This window comes from Haemorhous mexicanus, chromosome 8 (genome assembly GCF_027477595.1).
Source record: "Haemorhous mexicanus isolate bHaeMex1 chromosome 8, bHaeMex1.pri, whole genome shotgun sequence".
Lineage (NCBI taxonomy): Eukaryota > Metazoa > Chordata > Aves > Passeriformes > Fringillidae > Haemorhous > Haemorhous mexicanus.
The window spans coordinates 1,428,719-1,444,317 of NC_082348.1; the positions used below are offsets into that span (position 1 = coordinate 1,428,719).

General features: G+C 50.0%; 1 protein-coding gene across 1 annotated transcript; it reads left to right on the forward strand.

Moving 5' to 3' along the window:
* Positions 1-1,942: 1,942 nt before the first annotated feature.
* On the forward strand, positions 1,943-15,226 carry ARL5A (ADP ribosylation factor like GTPase 5A). The gene is made up of 6 exons (XM_059852460.1): positions 1,943-2,097; positions 3,850-3,910; positions 6,058-6,205; positions 7,158-7,241; positions 9,000-9,151; positions 9,812-15,226. Exons 1-6 carry the CDS (start codon positions 2,052-2,054, stop codon positions 9,858-9,860), a joined length of 540 nt encoding a protein of 179 aa, XP_059708443.1. The 5' UTR covers positions 1,943-2,051; the 3' UTR covers positions 9,861-15,226.
* The last annotated feature ends 373 nt before the right edge of the window (positions 15,227-15,599 follow it).

Sequence of the window (15,599 nt, forward strand, 5' to 3'; positions counted from 1 at the left end):
GGGAAATCCTCAGAGTTTTTTATTTAAATAACCAGAATAAACGGTTTAATTGAACTTTGGTAGCTCTCCCACAGCTGTGCAGCCACCGATCCCTGCCCCGAGCCCCGGAGAGCTGAGAACAGAGAAGAACGCCGAGTGCTTCTGAAATTCCAAGCTGACGACCGGCAGAAAGGGGGATGATTGCCAGCTAATGAATAATTAACGCCACTGCAGGCTGGATGCTGAACTTGTGGAATGTTTTACACCGGAGGAGCTCACCCGCGCTGCCAGGAGCCAGAGCTGTGGCACCGGGATGGACTGGCACAGTGGGCTATCAGGACATTCCTCTTCTTAAACTCTTCAGGGGGCACGAATTCCTCTCCAGAGCAAAAGGAAACACACAAGTCTCTGGACACAGAAAAGTGGAGATTACTCTGGCCTTGCTGCTTTGGTTCCGGACCAGCAGGGAAAATTAAATGCCAGAAGCTGCTGTGGGAATAAAAGCTGCTTGAAGGAAGGATGAAAATCCTCTGGAATAAGAAAGGAGATTTCATGTCCCATGCCAGGCTGGACATCGGGGCTTGGAGCAGCCTGGCACAGTGAAAGGTGTCCCTGCCATGGCAGGGGAAGGAGTCAGGTGTCAGGCGTTGGTTTTCTTAGTTTTTACAGAGATGGGGTGACTGAGAGGTTTTAAAAGGTTTTATTCTATTATTAGTTTCAATGAATAGTGAGACACAAGAGATGCTAAACTTATTCCATTCATTACCCACATCACAAATTATTACAGTCAGGGCCAGGACAAGTGAGAGCACCAATACCCCGTGTCTTGTCTCAGGCAGCAACACAGCTGTGTACAACCTAATTATTATTGCCTGGGATTTCCAAATCCATGAGTATGTAAACTCACTGGAGGGTTTGGACAGAGAAATTTATCTCAGGGAAGAGAAGGCTCTTGGCAGATCTTAGAGGCCATTCCAGGGCCAAAAGTGCCCTTATGCAAACTCACCCGCAGCTACTGGGGAGCAACTTCACCCACGTTATTCCCGAGTTTTCCTCAGAACACCAAATTTTAGTAGGGCAAAGTGAACGTAGTTTCTTCATAAACTGCAGCCAGGCTGGGAGAGCTGGGAATGTTCCCGTGGAGAAGGGAAGGCTCCAGGGAGAGCTCAGAGCCCCTGGCAGGGCCTGAAGGGGCTCCAGGAGAGCTGGAGAGGGACTGGGGACAAGGATGGAGGGACAGGACACGGAGGAACGGTTTAAACCTGAAGGGAGGCGGTGATTTCGATGCGGTACCGGAGGCCCCGGCACGATTGAGCAGGATCAGCTGTGAAGCGGGAACTGCCCGCGGCAGGGGCAGGGCCGGGATGGGCTGCGGGGCCGGGATGGGCTGCGGGCCCCGGAGAGGCTCGGTGGGCACTGGGTGCGCGGAGCCCGGCGCTCTCTGCCCGCAGAGGCACGGCGGGCACTGGGTGTGCGGAGCCCGGCGCTCTCGGCCCGCAGAAGCTCGGCGGGCACTGGGTGCGCGGAGCCCGGCGCTCTCGGCCCGCAGAAGCTCGGCGGGCACTGGGTGCGCGGAGCCCGGCGCTCTCGGCCCGCAGAGGCACGGCGGGCACTGGGTGTGCGGAGCCCGGCGCTCTCGGCCCGCAGAGGCACGGCGGGCACTGGGTGTGCGGAGCCCGGCGCTCTCGGCCCGCAGAGGCTCGGCGGGCACTGGGTGTGCGGGAGCCCGGCGCTCTCGGCCCGCTCTGCCGGGCGCGCTGAGGCGGTGCCGTGTAATGGCGGCCGCGGTGCCGCCCCCGCGCGTCAGCGCAGCGCGCCCGGCCCGGCCAGGCCCGGCCCGTCCGTGAGGCGGCCGCGGGCGCTGCTCCCCTCCCGGTGCCGCCGCCGTCGCTGCTGCTACCCCGCTGCCGCTCCCGAGCCCCGTCCCGAGCCCCGTCCCGAGCCCGCGGCGATGTCCGAGCGGCAGCGGCGCCGGCGCGGCCCCAGCCGGCACTCGGGGCGCTGCGCCGGGCCCTGAGCGCCCGCGGCCCCGCAGAGCCGCGGCCGGCGAGGCCCGGAGCGCCCGGCCGAGGATGGGGATCCTCTTCACCAGGATATGGAGGCTCTTCAACCACCAGGGTGAGGCCCGGGGGGATCCGGGAGGGACCCGCACCCGCTCCGCGGCGGCCGCACGGGCTCCTGGAAGTCGGGGGCTTTAACCTTTTTTTTTTCCCACCTTCTTTCAATTACTGGAGTACTCATTTCCTGACAGCCGCCTGTTAAATCATTAATGTGTGCCAGAGGAGCACGGCCGTGGCGCGGCGTGGCGGATGGGTTCGTCCTGCTGTCGGCAGAGTGTGGGTTTAAGTGGCAACCCTCGATAAGTGGCTGTTTCGCGGAGTAAATGTTATTTATAGCTTCAGTTGTGGCTGCCCCTGGATCCCTGGAAGTGTCCCAGGTCAGGTTGGACAGGGCTTGGAGCAGCCTGGAGTAGTGGAAGGTGTCCCTGCCCATGGCAGGGGGGTGGCACTGGATAATCCTTGGTTTCTCTTCCAACCCGAACCATTCCGGGGTTCTGGGATTTTTAACACCCGTGTCCTTACAGCAAGGTGTTCGTGAGAGTTGTAACTTTAACTGCAAAACACCTCCCGGTGCTCTTTCCGTGTTTCTGAAGTCCTTGGAATTTGCTTTAGAGTGAAGCTCAGTACTCTCACACCTGCTGGTTCAATGTCCCAGTTATGTCCCCGTTAACGTGTAGTGCAAATACAGCAAAATATTTTTGTCTTGTAGCGTCCAGCCCCACCTCAGACCTTCTGTTCCAACTGGTTTCCTAACATCCACTATGCTGGCAGCATCCCACCTGAAACAAAAGTTCCTAGTTATGTGGGGTCAGGTAAGCAGACACTTTTACAATATTGTGCAGTTGTGCAAAGTTATTAAAGCTGGAATTTGTATTGGAGGGCATAAAAGACAGCTCTGCAAAACCACACAATATTGGTAAAATCAAATCCCAGAAAGCCCCACTTACCTGACCCCTTTCCCCTCCCTCTCCTGTGGGATAAATCAGTTTGCTGGCAGGGATTGATCTCAGTGTCTGAAGTTTGGGTATGTTTTTGATGTTTTTTGTTGCCCTTGAGGAACACGGGGAAGGAGGGGAGAAACCCGCTTCTCACCAAGCTTTTACCTGACTGCTCTGCTTGGTTGTGCAAGTGAAAGTTGTGTAACAGAGCTGAGAGCTGGCTGTGCTCTCCCAAACTGGAAATCATCTGTTTGGGTGTGCTTGACACCACCAGTTGTAGAGTTCCCAGCCACTTTTGTGATGCACAGGAGAGGAGGTGCTGAAGGGAAGCAAGAATTGATGGGGCATTGAGCTCCAAAATGTCAGAGCTGGGTTGTGGAGCACCTGTCCAAGGGCAGACTGGGTGAACGTGTCCTGTGAAATGTTGGAGGGCACATCTGTGGCCCAGGAGGAAAGGGGGGCACAGGGATCACACCAGCCTGGCTGGGTTTTACCCCATCTTTGCAAAGACATCAAGAGACTGCCTGGGTGAAGGGAAAGTGGAGTTGAGAGCTGAAAAGTTGAAAGTGGAGTTGAGAGCTGTTGTGGCTGGGGGGATGCAGTGTGATACAGGCTGCAAAACCCTGTAGCAGCTTGGGAGAGGATCCCAGCGTGACACTGGCAGTCAGAGATGGAAAACGTCCTTCTGAGATCTCTCAGGAAGTTGCCAGTCCCTTCCCTGCCCACACAAACCTCCCGGGCTGGCCCACAAACACACCTGGCCACGGCACCTGGAGCTGGGCTCCGTCGGCTCAGGAAGCCAGTGGCAAACGTGGCACTAGCCTTGATCCAGCCCCAGCAGCTGTGACTTACCAGTGCTGTTTTCATTGCAGAGCACAAGGTGATCATTGTGGGCCTGGACAATGCAGGGAAAACGACCATTCTGTACCAATTGTAAGTAGGAGCTGCGGGGACGCTGGCCTGGGGCATTTCCAGGTGTGCTACGTGGCCCTGGGTGCTTTCCCTCCGAGCTTTCCAGGTGGCAGAGGGTGGCTGGAGTGTGGGAAGGGCTCTGCTGGATGAATGAGGTTTTGTTCAGGGGGTTTGGATCACATCACCTGCTGTTACCACGCACTCCCAGCCGCCCTTGGTGTCACGGCCTTGGCTCTCTGCCAGCCCCATAAAATACGGACACTGTTGCAAAACTGATCCACAGCACAGATTTGAACAGCAGGCAGATCACTCTGTGAGTGGCAAAGCACCTCTGCCCGCCCTGACTTGTGTCCCCAGTGCTGAGATCAGTTTGGTGTAGTTTGTGGGATGGGATGAAGGAGGAAGGCTGGTACAGCACAAACCCAGGATAACACCTCCGTGCTGTCCTGCACCTTCTGCCTTCCACAGCAGCACTGATTTGTGTTTGCCTTGCATTAACCTTGCTCCTGGTTCACATGGAGCTCAAATGAGTTTCATATCTCAGTTCCCCAGCTGCAGTTTGATAGAGGACACCAATCTGTCCACAGGCTCAGAAGCTGCTGGGTGGCACAAGCAGCTCAAGGTCTGTTTGTGCTGGGGACAGATTGGCCCTTTCCCACGTGCAGTGTGTGGCACTGAGGAGTGTTCCTGAGTCAGAAATAATTCCTGTCAAGTGATGTGGCCATGCTGCTCCAAGCCCACATTTCAGATTGGCTTTCTGGAAGTGGTTGGGGTTTGTCACATTCTGAGCTGCTTTGCCTTCCCCTAAACATTTCTGGCTGCTGGTGCCCTGCCACGCTGCAGGGAGAGTGAAAGGTGAAGGTGATGGTGATTTATAGAGGGAGTGAGGGATGTTAAAAAGCACAAACAGAATGAAGGATATTTCTTAAGACTGGAAACTGCTGCAGCTGAGGGCCGTCCTTGGTGGTTTTTAATCCACTTCCTCCACAAATGTCTCGCAGTTCTTCCCCTTATTTCTGCAGTTTCAGTGTTTTCTTTTCCCTCTCATACAGATCTCTGTCTGTCTCCTTTTTCTTTGTACCCGCTTGGACTCCACAGGACTTTCCCAGCTCTCTTATTCTCCTGCCTTGCTCCTCCCTGACCCTGGCCCATCTTTGCAGATCCCATTTTTACTCTTGCAGACACTTCCTTTTCTCCCATTCTCATACTCAGCTCTCCTTGCCCTGGCCCAGGGTAACTGGGATAGTTTTTCAGAGCACTGCACCATCCCTCTATCTCCTTGGCTCTCTGTATCCTCTTCAGGAAATATCCCAGCACCATTACAAGTCTCAAATTGCTGTCACTGTAACTAAAAGCTCTGCTGGAACTTCAAAAAGGTTCATACAAAATGAAAAGCTATATCAAGATGATCTGAAGAAAAAATAATTAAGTTCTTTTGAACACAGATGGTTTGCCTTGGAGGTACTGTTAATTTTTTTGCCTGTTACGGTAGAGTTTAAATAGACTGAACTTTCAGAGCACCCAGAGCACACGTTTGGTTATTTGATGTGAAACTGGTGTTCTTAGTGACCAAGTCACACTCAGTATCACTACACAGTACATTTGAAATATTTCATGGCTGCACTGGTCTCCAGAAAGTTGTGTATGGACTGTGCTGAGGGGAGAAGAGGAGGAAGTTGGGTCATGAAGCATTGTGAGGAAAGTCTGGTTTTAGTGGCCTGCCCTGGAAGGAGAGCGGGATGGAGTGGGTGAAGTGTTTCTGGTGGAGCTGGAGGATGAGTTGTTGTTTTTCTGAAACCTTGGAAATCTTGTGGCTTAACCACATTCTTGAAGCAAAACAACTGCTCTGTCCCATGTGAGCCAAAATGGGCCTGGAGAAAGAAGAGCTGAGTGCTCCCAAAAACTTCTGAAGCAAAAATGCTCTCAGCTCCATGGTTTAATTAATTATAACACATTTTGTTCACAAGTGCTCTCTCAGCTCTATAACTTGATTATTGCATAGTTCACCGAGTCCTTTTTATTGCTGCTTTTATTTACGTTTTGCACCTTCCACCATCAGCCCTTGCCTTGGCTGCCCAGGGAGTGTTTGCTGAGGTTCTGTCCCTGGGGTGCAGTTGCAGGGGTGGCTCTGGGTGACTGTCCTGTCCCTTTCCCTGTTCCCTGTGCAGCTCCATGAACGAGGTGGTTCACACCTCTCCCACCATCGGCAGCAACGTGGAGGAGATCGTGGTGAACAACACGCGCTTCCTGATGTGGGACATCGGGGGGCAGGAGTCCCTGCGCTCCTCCTGGAACACCTACTACACCAACACCGAGGTGACAGCCCTGGCTCCCTGCCAGCCACCCGGGGCTGCCACTGCCACGCTGCTGTCCTCTGGGGCTGGGCCTCTCCCTTCTCTGGGAGCTGCACATCCCCCCTTGCTGTCTCCAGGCTCACTCTGCCTGCAGTGGGTCCTCCAAAACCTGCCTGGCTGCCCCAGATGTTCCCTCCAAAACCTTGGCAGCTCTGTCTCACAAGCTCCTGTCATCACCAGCTTAAACACCCCCAGGAGTTTTCAAAACTCTTCAGAAGTGCAGTTGCAGTACACACAAATATGTGTGTGTATATGTGTATATAAATTTTATCAAGCACACAACTTCATAAAAATAATGCTTTAAATCAAGGTTTCCTATCTGTTATCCAATACAATTTAAATACAGCTATTTGTGTATTCCATAAATCACATTTTGTGTGGTTAGATACAATTACCACAGTAATTGCCTTTGCTCTCCAGTTCATCCCTATGAGGTGCTGTGATTCCTTAAAGTTCTTTTCCAGCCTAAATGAAGCTGGGAGTATGGTCTTGGAGTTCAGAGCTTCAGAACTTTTTAAATCCCATGCAGATATCTATTTGCATGTTAGTTCTTGACCTAGACAAAGAAAAATGATGCCCTTTGTTTTAAAGACTGCAACAAATTATTTGAGGGATCTGTGTGGTGCCTCAGCTACACCATTCAAAGAACAAAACCAGATCAGGGATTACAGGGAATTTTCTTGCTTTCAGTATGAATTTTTCACTGAAAAATGGAGAACAGAGAGTAAAAAGTTGTGTCAGAGCTGCCTTGTCCCCAAAGCACAGCAGAAGAGTGAATAAGCCCAGGCCTGTGGGATTACTGGGGCTGGAGGGAGGTTTGGGAGCAGGGATGGGCTCTGATATTCCAGCTGGATAATGGGCTGGGACTGGGAACAGCAGGAGTTTCTCTGCCTAACAGCTCTTCCTTTTTGCAGTTTGTGATAGTTGTGGTGGACAGCACAGACAGAGAGAGAATTTCTGTGACTAAAGAAGAGCTGTATAAAATGTTAGCACACGAGGTGAGTGCACCGTGTCTTTAATATTTATTTTAATATTTATTTTAATATTTATTTTAATTATCTGCCTGATACACGTCGAGGGAAGCAGATTTACACCCTGAACTGCCTTGTCCCTGCTGCCTGTGTTCTGTGAAACTCCCAGCAAAGCTGTTCATTACCCCTGAATTACAGAAGTAGCCTGTCAGAGTTCTCCAGTGAAACAGCAGCTGGGACCTGTCAGGGACATCTGTGGGTTTTATGCTTCAATCTATGTTAATATCTGAATTAGAGCCTTTAAAACACCATGGTTTCCTGCAATAATTTAATAATTATTTTTGATACCTTCATGGTTGCCTGAGGTTTTAGAGCCTTTGCAATGCGTGTTAGAGCACCCAGCTCTAAAACTGAAGGAACTTCAGCCCGTGGCTGCAGCAGCCACTGCTCTGTGGGTATTTGGAATTCCAGAGTGGAAATTGCTAAATTGTACAGACCCTCCTTAAACCTGAGCCCTGGGTCAGGTCTAAACCTGAGCTGGGCTGATGTAAAAGCCAGGCAGCATCTGTGGCATGACCTGAATGCACACTGGATCAGGGTGTGTGAGCTGACACCAAGGTTCCAAATTTAAGTGTCAGAATAAAAAAATATGCATAAAAATGATGGAATTATAGCCTAAAATATTCCATCTATATTTAACCTACAGCCACTGTTTGGGTGCCCTGTGCCCTGCAGGAAGGGCACAGCCTGCCTATGGATTTCCTTTGAGGAAAAACAAGGGCTTTGCAGAGGATCTTTCAAGTTTGAATTTTTTTTTTTTGGTTGGTTTTGGTTTTGTTTTTTTAATTCTTGATGTTGAAGTTGTTTTTAATAAAGTAAATTCTAGAAGAGCAGGTCAGGCTGTGGGGTGTTAAGTGTGGCACGGGGGTTTGGTGCTGCTGTCCAGGATTGGGATTTCAGAGCTGGACTCCTCAGGCTGTTGCAAAAACCTGCATCTTCTGTTTCCTGCTCTCTCAATGAAGATGAAGTTGTTAACGAGCTGATTTTGCCGCAGGGAAGGTCTGGAATTCCAGGCAGAGTGGGGCCGATTTGGGAGCAGTGAATGTGCCCTTTGTGTCCCAGCAGGATGTTCCCAGGCTCGCTCTCCAGACGTGGCTGTGACGCTGGGAGAGAGCAGCGATGAAAGTCAAATATTGATTTTAAATCGCTTTTCTTTGCTCCTTGAAAACCCTTTCTTTCTCCTAGCCGGTTCCATGGAGTTGCTGTTAAGGCAAAATTGAGTTGTCCAGCTCAGTTCCAGCTATTTTCTGGAGCAGCTGATTATTTGGGAATTAATTTGGCTGCTTGCAAACAGGAGTGTGCCTGATAGGCAGCTCAGTGCTTGAGCTGGCCTGGCTTCCTGGGAACACCTTTTTGCTTTCCAAGGGAAAGATTTCCAATAATATACCCGTGCCTTCATGTAATTCCAGGCAATTTGAGGTAAAATAAGCTTATCCCTGGAGTCACTGTTCCAAATTGTCAGTGCTGCTCAGGTGCAGGGGTGCACAGGGCTCTGATCCTCACGGAGCACAGCAAAACGTTGTGCTGAGATTTTTACTCCTCATCCATGGCAAGAATTGGCTGTTTGGTGAGCTGGATCAGGGGATTTCCTGCAGCTCCTGCCAGCCTGCAGCACTTTGCTCTGGAGCATTGTTGGCTGGGGCTCTGGCTCCCTGCTTTGGTGTCCCCTCCTCTGCCTCCAAGGGCTGCTCTGCTCTGTCATGACCTCCTCTCCTTTCTCCCCAGGACCTGAAGAAAGCAGGGCTGCTGATCTTTGCTAACAAGCAGGATGTGAAGGAGTGCATGACAGTAGCTGAGATCTCCCAGTTCCTGAAGCTGACTTCAATTAAGGATCACCAGTGGCACATTCAGGCCTGCTGTGCTCTCACTGGAGAGGGGTAAGAGGGATTTGTGCCCACAGGAGGGGAAGCTGGAATTACTCTGGGGGTTGTATTGTGATATTTGGGTTTAACACACATTCCTCCCCTGTCCAGAATCCCAGAATCCCAGAATGGTTTGGGTTGGAAAGGACCTTAAAATCATCCCATCCCAGCCCTGCCTTGGAAGGGACACCTTCCCCTGTCCCAGGTTACTCTAAGCCCTGTCCAGCCTGGCCTTGGACACTGCCAGGGATCCAGGGGCAGCCACAGCTGCTCTGGGCACCTGTGCCAGGGCATCACAGCTTCGTAATCTTGATCCTTACAAGATTTTTGGGCTCAGAACACCAAATCCACATCAAATCCATGATGTCATCTCACAGAGATAAGACTTGATATGATACAGGCTTAATGAGGGTGGGATGAGGTGGGGGCAGACTGAAATGTGGTTTATTAAGAATGATCCTAATTAGAGAGAACTTCATGTCTTGAAGATCTGGGATCTGAATTCTCTGGCCATAGATGATATAATAAGATCTGGGAAGTGCCATACAGGAAGTGAAGAGTTTCCAGAAATGATTCAGAGTTCTTGGGAAGAATTTCAATTGTTGCTGTGAGTTATCTTTGGAGTTATCCTGAGAAGTGCCAGCATTCCCTCAGTGTTGTCTCTTGTGTCCCCAGGCTGTGCCAAGGACTGGAGTGGATGATGTCCCGGCTGAAGATCAGATGATTTTTAATGACCTCTTTGCACAGACATTGCTGCAGCAGAGCTGTTCCAGTGGCAGATTGGTGGGGTGGATGTATTTATACTGAACTGTATTTTCTACATAGCTGCACACACACACACACACACACACACACACACACATGGACAGGAGCTGGAGCAGGCACAGGAGCAGAGGAGCTCTTGGGGCTCCGGGCTGGTTCGGGCTCCTCGGAGGACGCGCTCAGAGCTGTGACCAACCTTCTTTCCAAGCTGCCCCTCGGAACAGTCCGGCCTCGGGCGTGGGGAGGATGGAGCGAGAGGAAGGAGCTTTTAACACAGAGTTTTGTGATCCCATTGTAGCCCTCTCTAGTGGGAGGTTGGCTTCATTATCCCAGGAAATCAGCGAGCGAGTCACTGGCGCAGGTATCGACTCGGCAGTATTTCTGAGGTGGCCGATGTTACAAATGCAGAACTCTTTTCCTGTATGTGTACTGTACATATTGTGTATATTTATACCTCAATCCTAGGTTATTGCAATCTGCTCAGACCAGTGTAAAGCTGAATCAGTTGTTGGCAGTAGTGCTGATCCGTGACACGGCCACGTCCCCGTGTCTCCCGTCCCTCCGTGTCCGTACGGCTGTAACATCAATCACCCCTTGGCTCTCCACAACCTGATCAACAAACTCTCTCTTCAGCCCATTGCTTGTTTTCCACATGATTTTTGGATTAGGGAGGAGGCTGGAATGGGTTGAGGCACATGGATTGAGCTTCGAATTCCAGGGTTGGCAAACAGAACAAATTTGCCAAAGAGTTTCAGATGAAATGGGTTTTCCTCTTTTTTTGTGGTCGTCACTGGATTGGGTGATGCTGCAGGTCCTGTCCACTGCCTTCCTTCTCTGCTCTGCTGGTTGATTCAGGTCTGGCAGAAACACCTTTGGCTGACAAAAAGGGAAAAGTTTCTTTTTTTTCTTAACCAAAGAAGAGGCACAAAAGTATGTTTGAAAGTGTCACTGGAATGGTACAAGTCTAATGAGGTGTTTTTCAGAGGAAAAACTCTCTTTGCTACATAAAATGTGCAGATACTAAAATGTGCAGATGTATCAGTATGCAGTGGAGGGGACTGGATGGGGACAAAGCAGATGACACTACTTGAAAAGCTCCAAGTGACCCACACGAGTTCCAGGGAAGAACTTCTTGAGAGCAGAGCCCCCTTGCATGGTCCCCAGGCAGTGTGAGAACACTAGGATCACCTTTCCCTGCTGCAGCTCCTGCTGGGATGGCTGTCCCAGGCAGAAGGGGGTCAGAATTCCCACTTTGGAGGATCCAGGCAGTTGGGAAGGCTGTGGGATGGTTGGAAATGCCAGGCTCTTCTGTGGGAGATGCATTGGGAGTTCAGCAAAATGAAACAAAACTGTGTTTAAAATATTCTTCCCTTTCTCAGCCCCGGGTCTGGTAAGGATGGAAAAGGCATTTTAAAGACATTTTAAAGCTTAGTTTGACTTTTTAAGGTGCTTCTCTTTGGTTCTGGGATAATCTGGTCAGCTCCTGCCTTCCTGCCCACCTGCCTCCCTGGGAGCATGGGAATCCTGGGGAAAGGAGGGGAGGCAATCTCTAAGTCTGTATTTAACAAAGGCAGGTAAAGAATTTAACTTTTTAATCTATTTTTGGTATCTCCAACGCTCCCTGGCTGGGGGATCTGCTGTCTTTGTTAAACATTAAGGTGTACATGCATATATCTCTAGTGCATGCACATAGATCTTGGTATTTAACTGGTGTATTGCAAAATGTATCAATGTTTGAAGAATTAACAATTTAATGCAAAGACTCTCTCAGTTTCTCTGACAGTATCTACAAGCAACGAGCTCTGTGCACACTTGCATATGAAATGGAATTGTACATTTTCTAGTCTAAAAAAAGAAAAAGCAGACTTGCTTCTAAACCCAAGTGTTTGGTTTTTGAGTCTTATGTCTTCCCTGGGCTGAATCTGCACAGGCTGGGTGAGCTGGGGGCTGGTTGAAAGAAAAGGAGCTGTTGCTGTTGGTGGTGGAGCAGTGTTGGGGTTTCTGCTGCTTGGTTGTGCATTTGCAGGAGCTCTGTCAGATGATGCAGGTGTGCTGGTTGCTGCAGGTCTGGGTTGTGTTACAAGCAGATACTCTGTGTTTACACATCACTTAGGTTGGTTTCACTCTTTCCCTCCCCGTGCCACTTCCCTTGCTGTGGCCTCTGAGGTTCACCTTGTCTTGGTTTCCCCAGTGACCACAGAGCCCAGCAGGGCCTGGGAGTGAGTGCACACCTCAGGACTGGCTGTCAGACAGGGTTCTCTGTGCCCTGAGGGGTTTAGAATGCCAACATTCAATTGTTCTCTGAGTCTTGGTCAGTGAACAGCCCAGTGTTAACCTGACTGCAAACATCTCATGGGTCACTGGGAGCTTTCTGTGCATTTTGTGTTCTTCAGAGCAAATGTAGCCAGAGATCAGTGGTGGCTGATGTTTACTGACACATTGTGGTGTTGTCCAGGGCTTTTGGGGTTTAAATGCTCATTTTCAGTCTCTGGGGATGGTGGGGTCTGTCAGCAGAGGTGACAATTCCAGATTCATCTGGAATGGTTGCTGTGATCAATTCCAGACTCACCTGGAGTGGTTGCTGTGATCAGTTGCAGACTCTGTGATCAATTCCAGACTCTGTGATCATTTCCAGACTCTCACCTGGAATATTTGCTGTGATGGTGCTTTGAAGTGCACGTGTGTGAACTCAGAAATGTTCTAAATTTAGTCACTGAGAAGAGCAGCCAAACTTTTGATCTCTCACCCCCTTTGTGTTCTGTGTAAGTGCTCCTTGTTGACAGCTTTTTTTCTTTTCCCTGAAGGGGAATTCCCATTTTTCTCCCAGCTCTGTCCCTAGACAATGCAGGGAGCTTTGCCTCAGTGCTGCTCCCACTGGGGGATTGCTGGGCAGGGTTTCCTCACCCTGGCTGTGACCTTGGGGTGTGCTGCTGTTGTTTCACCCTCGGGGTTCTGCTGCCTTGGCTTCCAGCTGAAGCTCAGACTTTGCCTTTGTTCTCCATGAAATTCATTCTTAGCAAAAGGGAGGGGCCTTAAAAATGGTTATTGAAGTAATGCTGCAAAATGGCATTTTAGTAGCAAAAAAGAAAAAGGTCATATTTCAATAATGTGATACTTTAGCTGTTTCTTTTGGTTCAGAAGATCATCAGTTTGGTAAATCATTTCTGGAATAAGCTGCTTCTGGCATCTGGGAATTATACAGGTCTTTAATTGTGAGGAGAGGTGGAAAATAAACTTGGGGAATGTGAACAGCTTCATTTTTTAATATTTTTTCTTTTAGGGAGACTGAGCAGCTGCTCTGCTGAGCACTGTGCAGGTGTGTGAATGGTAAATGCACCTGACCAGCACCTTCCACATCTCTGCAGCTCAAGTGCCTAAAACTAATTCCAGAATCAGCTTTATTTCCCATTCCCTTAGAACAAAGATACACATCTATAAAAGCCTCCCATGTGTGGAAATGAGTGGGTTTTCCCCTCCCCACACCCAGGTTTTAACAGGATTTGTGATAAATTTGTTGCAGTTCTATCCCTGCCATTCCAAGCACTTTTCCATTTATCAGGCATCACTGAGTTTGCATTGGGACAGGAAATCCTGAATTTGTCCTTGTGTCAGGGTTGGCTGGAATTCCTGTTGAGGGACTGTTTAAATAACTCAATCCAGGAATCCTTGGCCTTGGAAGGCTCCTGGTGGCAGTGGTTCCTTCCATGCTGGCTGGTGGAACACGAAAAGTTTGTCACTGTCAGATTAATTAGGACTGAAAAGTAATTTTCAGCTAATTGAGATGAATGTGCTGAGCAGCCCTGGGCAGGGCAGGGCTGATCCTGTGGCACCAGGAGTGGCACTGAGGAAGGGAAATGCCTTTGCACTCGTGTGATAATCCAGATGTGGCCTGGTTATAAATCCAGATGTGACTTGAATATATTGTAGTGGTGAACACATTAAATGGCCAAAAATGATGAATTATAAGGGGCTGCCTCTGTAACTTTTTATTTCATGTGTGAGAATCAGGAGCAGGAATTCTCTCCTTGCCTTAAGAGTGAATTTTTCTATTGTAGCTTTATCCACAGTGGAGTCACTTTACCACCTTGAGCCTTTTAAGCCAGACTTTGGGTAAGGACAGAGCTGGGCGGGGTTTTTAAGCTTTTCCTATTTGTAAATGTGCAAAACTCCTTGGGAGTGGAGGAAGCCAGAAAATGCTGCTTTACCTGGGAGGCTGGGAATCCTTCCTTGGACATCTTCAGCTCAGTGCTCTCCTTGTCTGACTGGGGAGGGGGCCAAGAAAAGCTGGATTCTGTGGGGAGGTTAAAAATAAAACCAGCTCAGACTGGGGGCCCTGTAGGAGTGGGACGGGGGTGTGTGACCGAGGAACGGGGACAGCCCCGGTGTCACTGGCTCCATGCCGAGTGTCCCTGCATGTTTCAGCACCCTCGGTTTTCTGCTCCAGCCCTCGGGCTGGGCCCTCCGGAGCTGCCTCGGGGTGTGAGGCTGGGCTTGGAGCAGGTTCATACCCGGCTGCAGGCGGGTGGTGCTGTGTCCTGGCTGCTCTTTACAGAGGGGAGGAACAGCCGGGGTCGCCTTTCCTTTGATCTGCTTTGTACTCTGAGCTTCTCTCCCTCCAGACTTTGTCATCTTCCCCAAAGAAACGCGGCCAGGACGTGGCTAACGCTGAGACTGCAGGGAAATTTCAGATCAGAATGTTTAAAATGATGGCTTCAGATTGATCCCAAGCCTCGGGAGGGCTGGCAGCTCCCAGCTGGAGCACCCCTGTGTCTGCACTCACGCATGGGTATTAAAGTCATTTAGCCCAAACATTTTATAGAGCTATTTATTATAGTAAAGGAAAACCAGGATTCTGTTAAGCAAATTTTTTTCCCCCTGAAATTTGATCAGAGCATTCCTTGAATTGTTTCCCCTTCAGCACTTTCAGACTGGTTTTCATGCAGCTGAAGGGCTCATTCCGTTCTCTTAATTCTTGGTGAAGTGGAGCAAATACAAATTTGGGCTGGGGAGCTCTGTACCATCATATTTATGCATTTATAGATGATGTTAATTGCTAATTCTTTAAAACCTACCAGTATTTATGATTTTAAGTTGAAAACACTTGTAAAAATGTGCCTGTTTGCATTAAACTTTGTGTGTGGGAGTGCAGTGAAAGTTTTCAAGCAAATATGTGATTGCTGACCTGTTTTTTGGGGCTGTTTAGGTGGTTTTGGGGTGAAATGTGCTGTTCTGCCCAGCCTGTGATGGGGGGGTTGTTTGGGGCAAGTTTGGTGATAAGTCTGTGCTGGTTGGTGTCAAGAATGGGAATTAAAGTGAGTGTGAAATGTTGTTTTTCTGTCAGAAATGCTGAATCCCAGGGATGTGCTCCTCTTCCATACCCACATGTCACACACAGGTACCTGTGAGTGCTGGGGGCTGCAGGAAACTTCTTGAAAAGCAAAAGAGATGGAGCCAAAGCTGAGTTAGGAGATCAATCTCCCAGGTTTGTGTTCGTGGGCTGGATGTGGCACTCAGTGCTCAGGGCTGGGTGCCAAGGGGGGGTCGGGCCCAGCTTGGACTTGGTGACCTTGGAGGGCTTTTCCAGCCTTGGTGATCCCAGGGTTGTGTAAAGGGAGTTCCTGCCCAGCTCTGCAGCCCCACCTGCCCTGGGTGGGCATCTGGGGCTCCTTGTGCCCCTTCCAGCTGCATCCATGGGGAGATC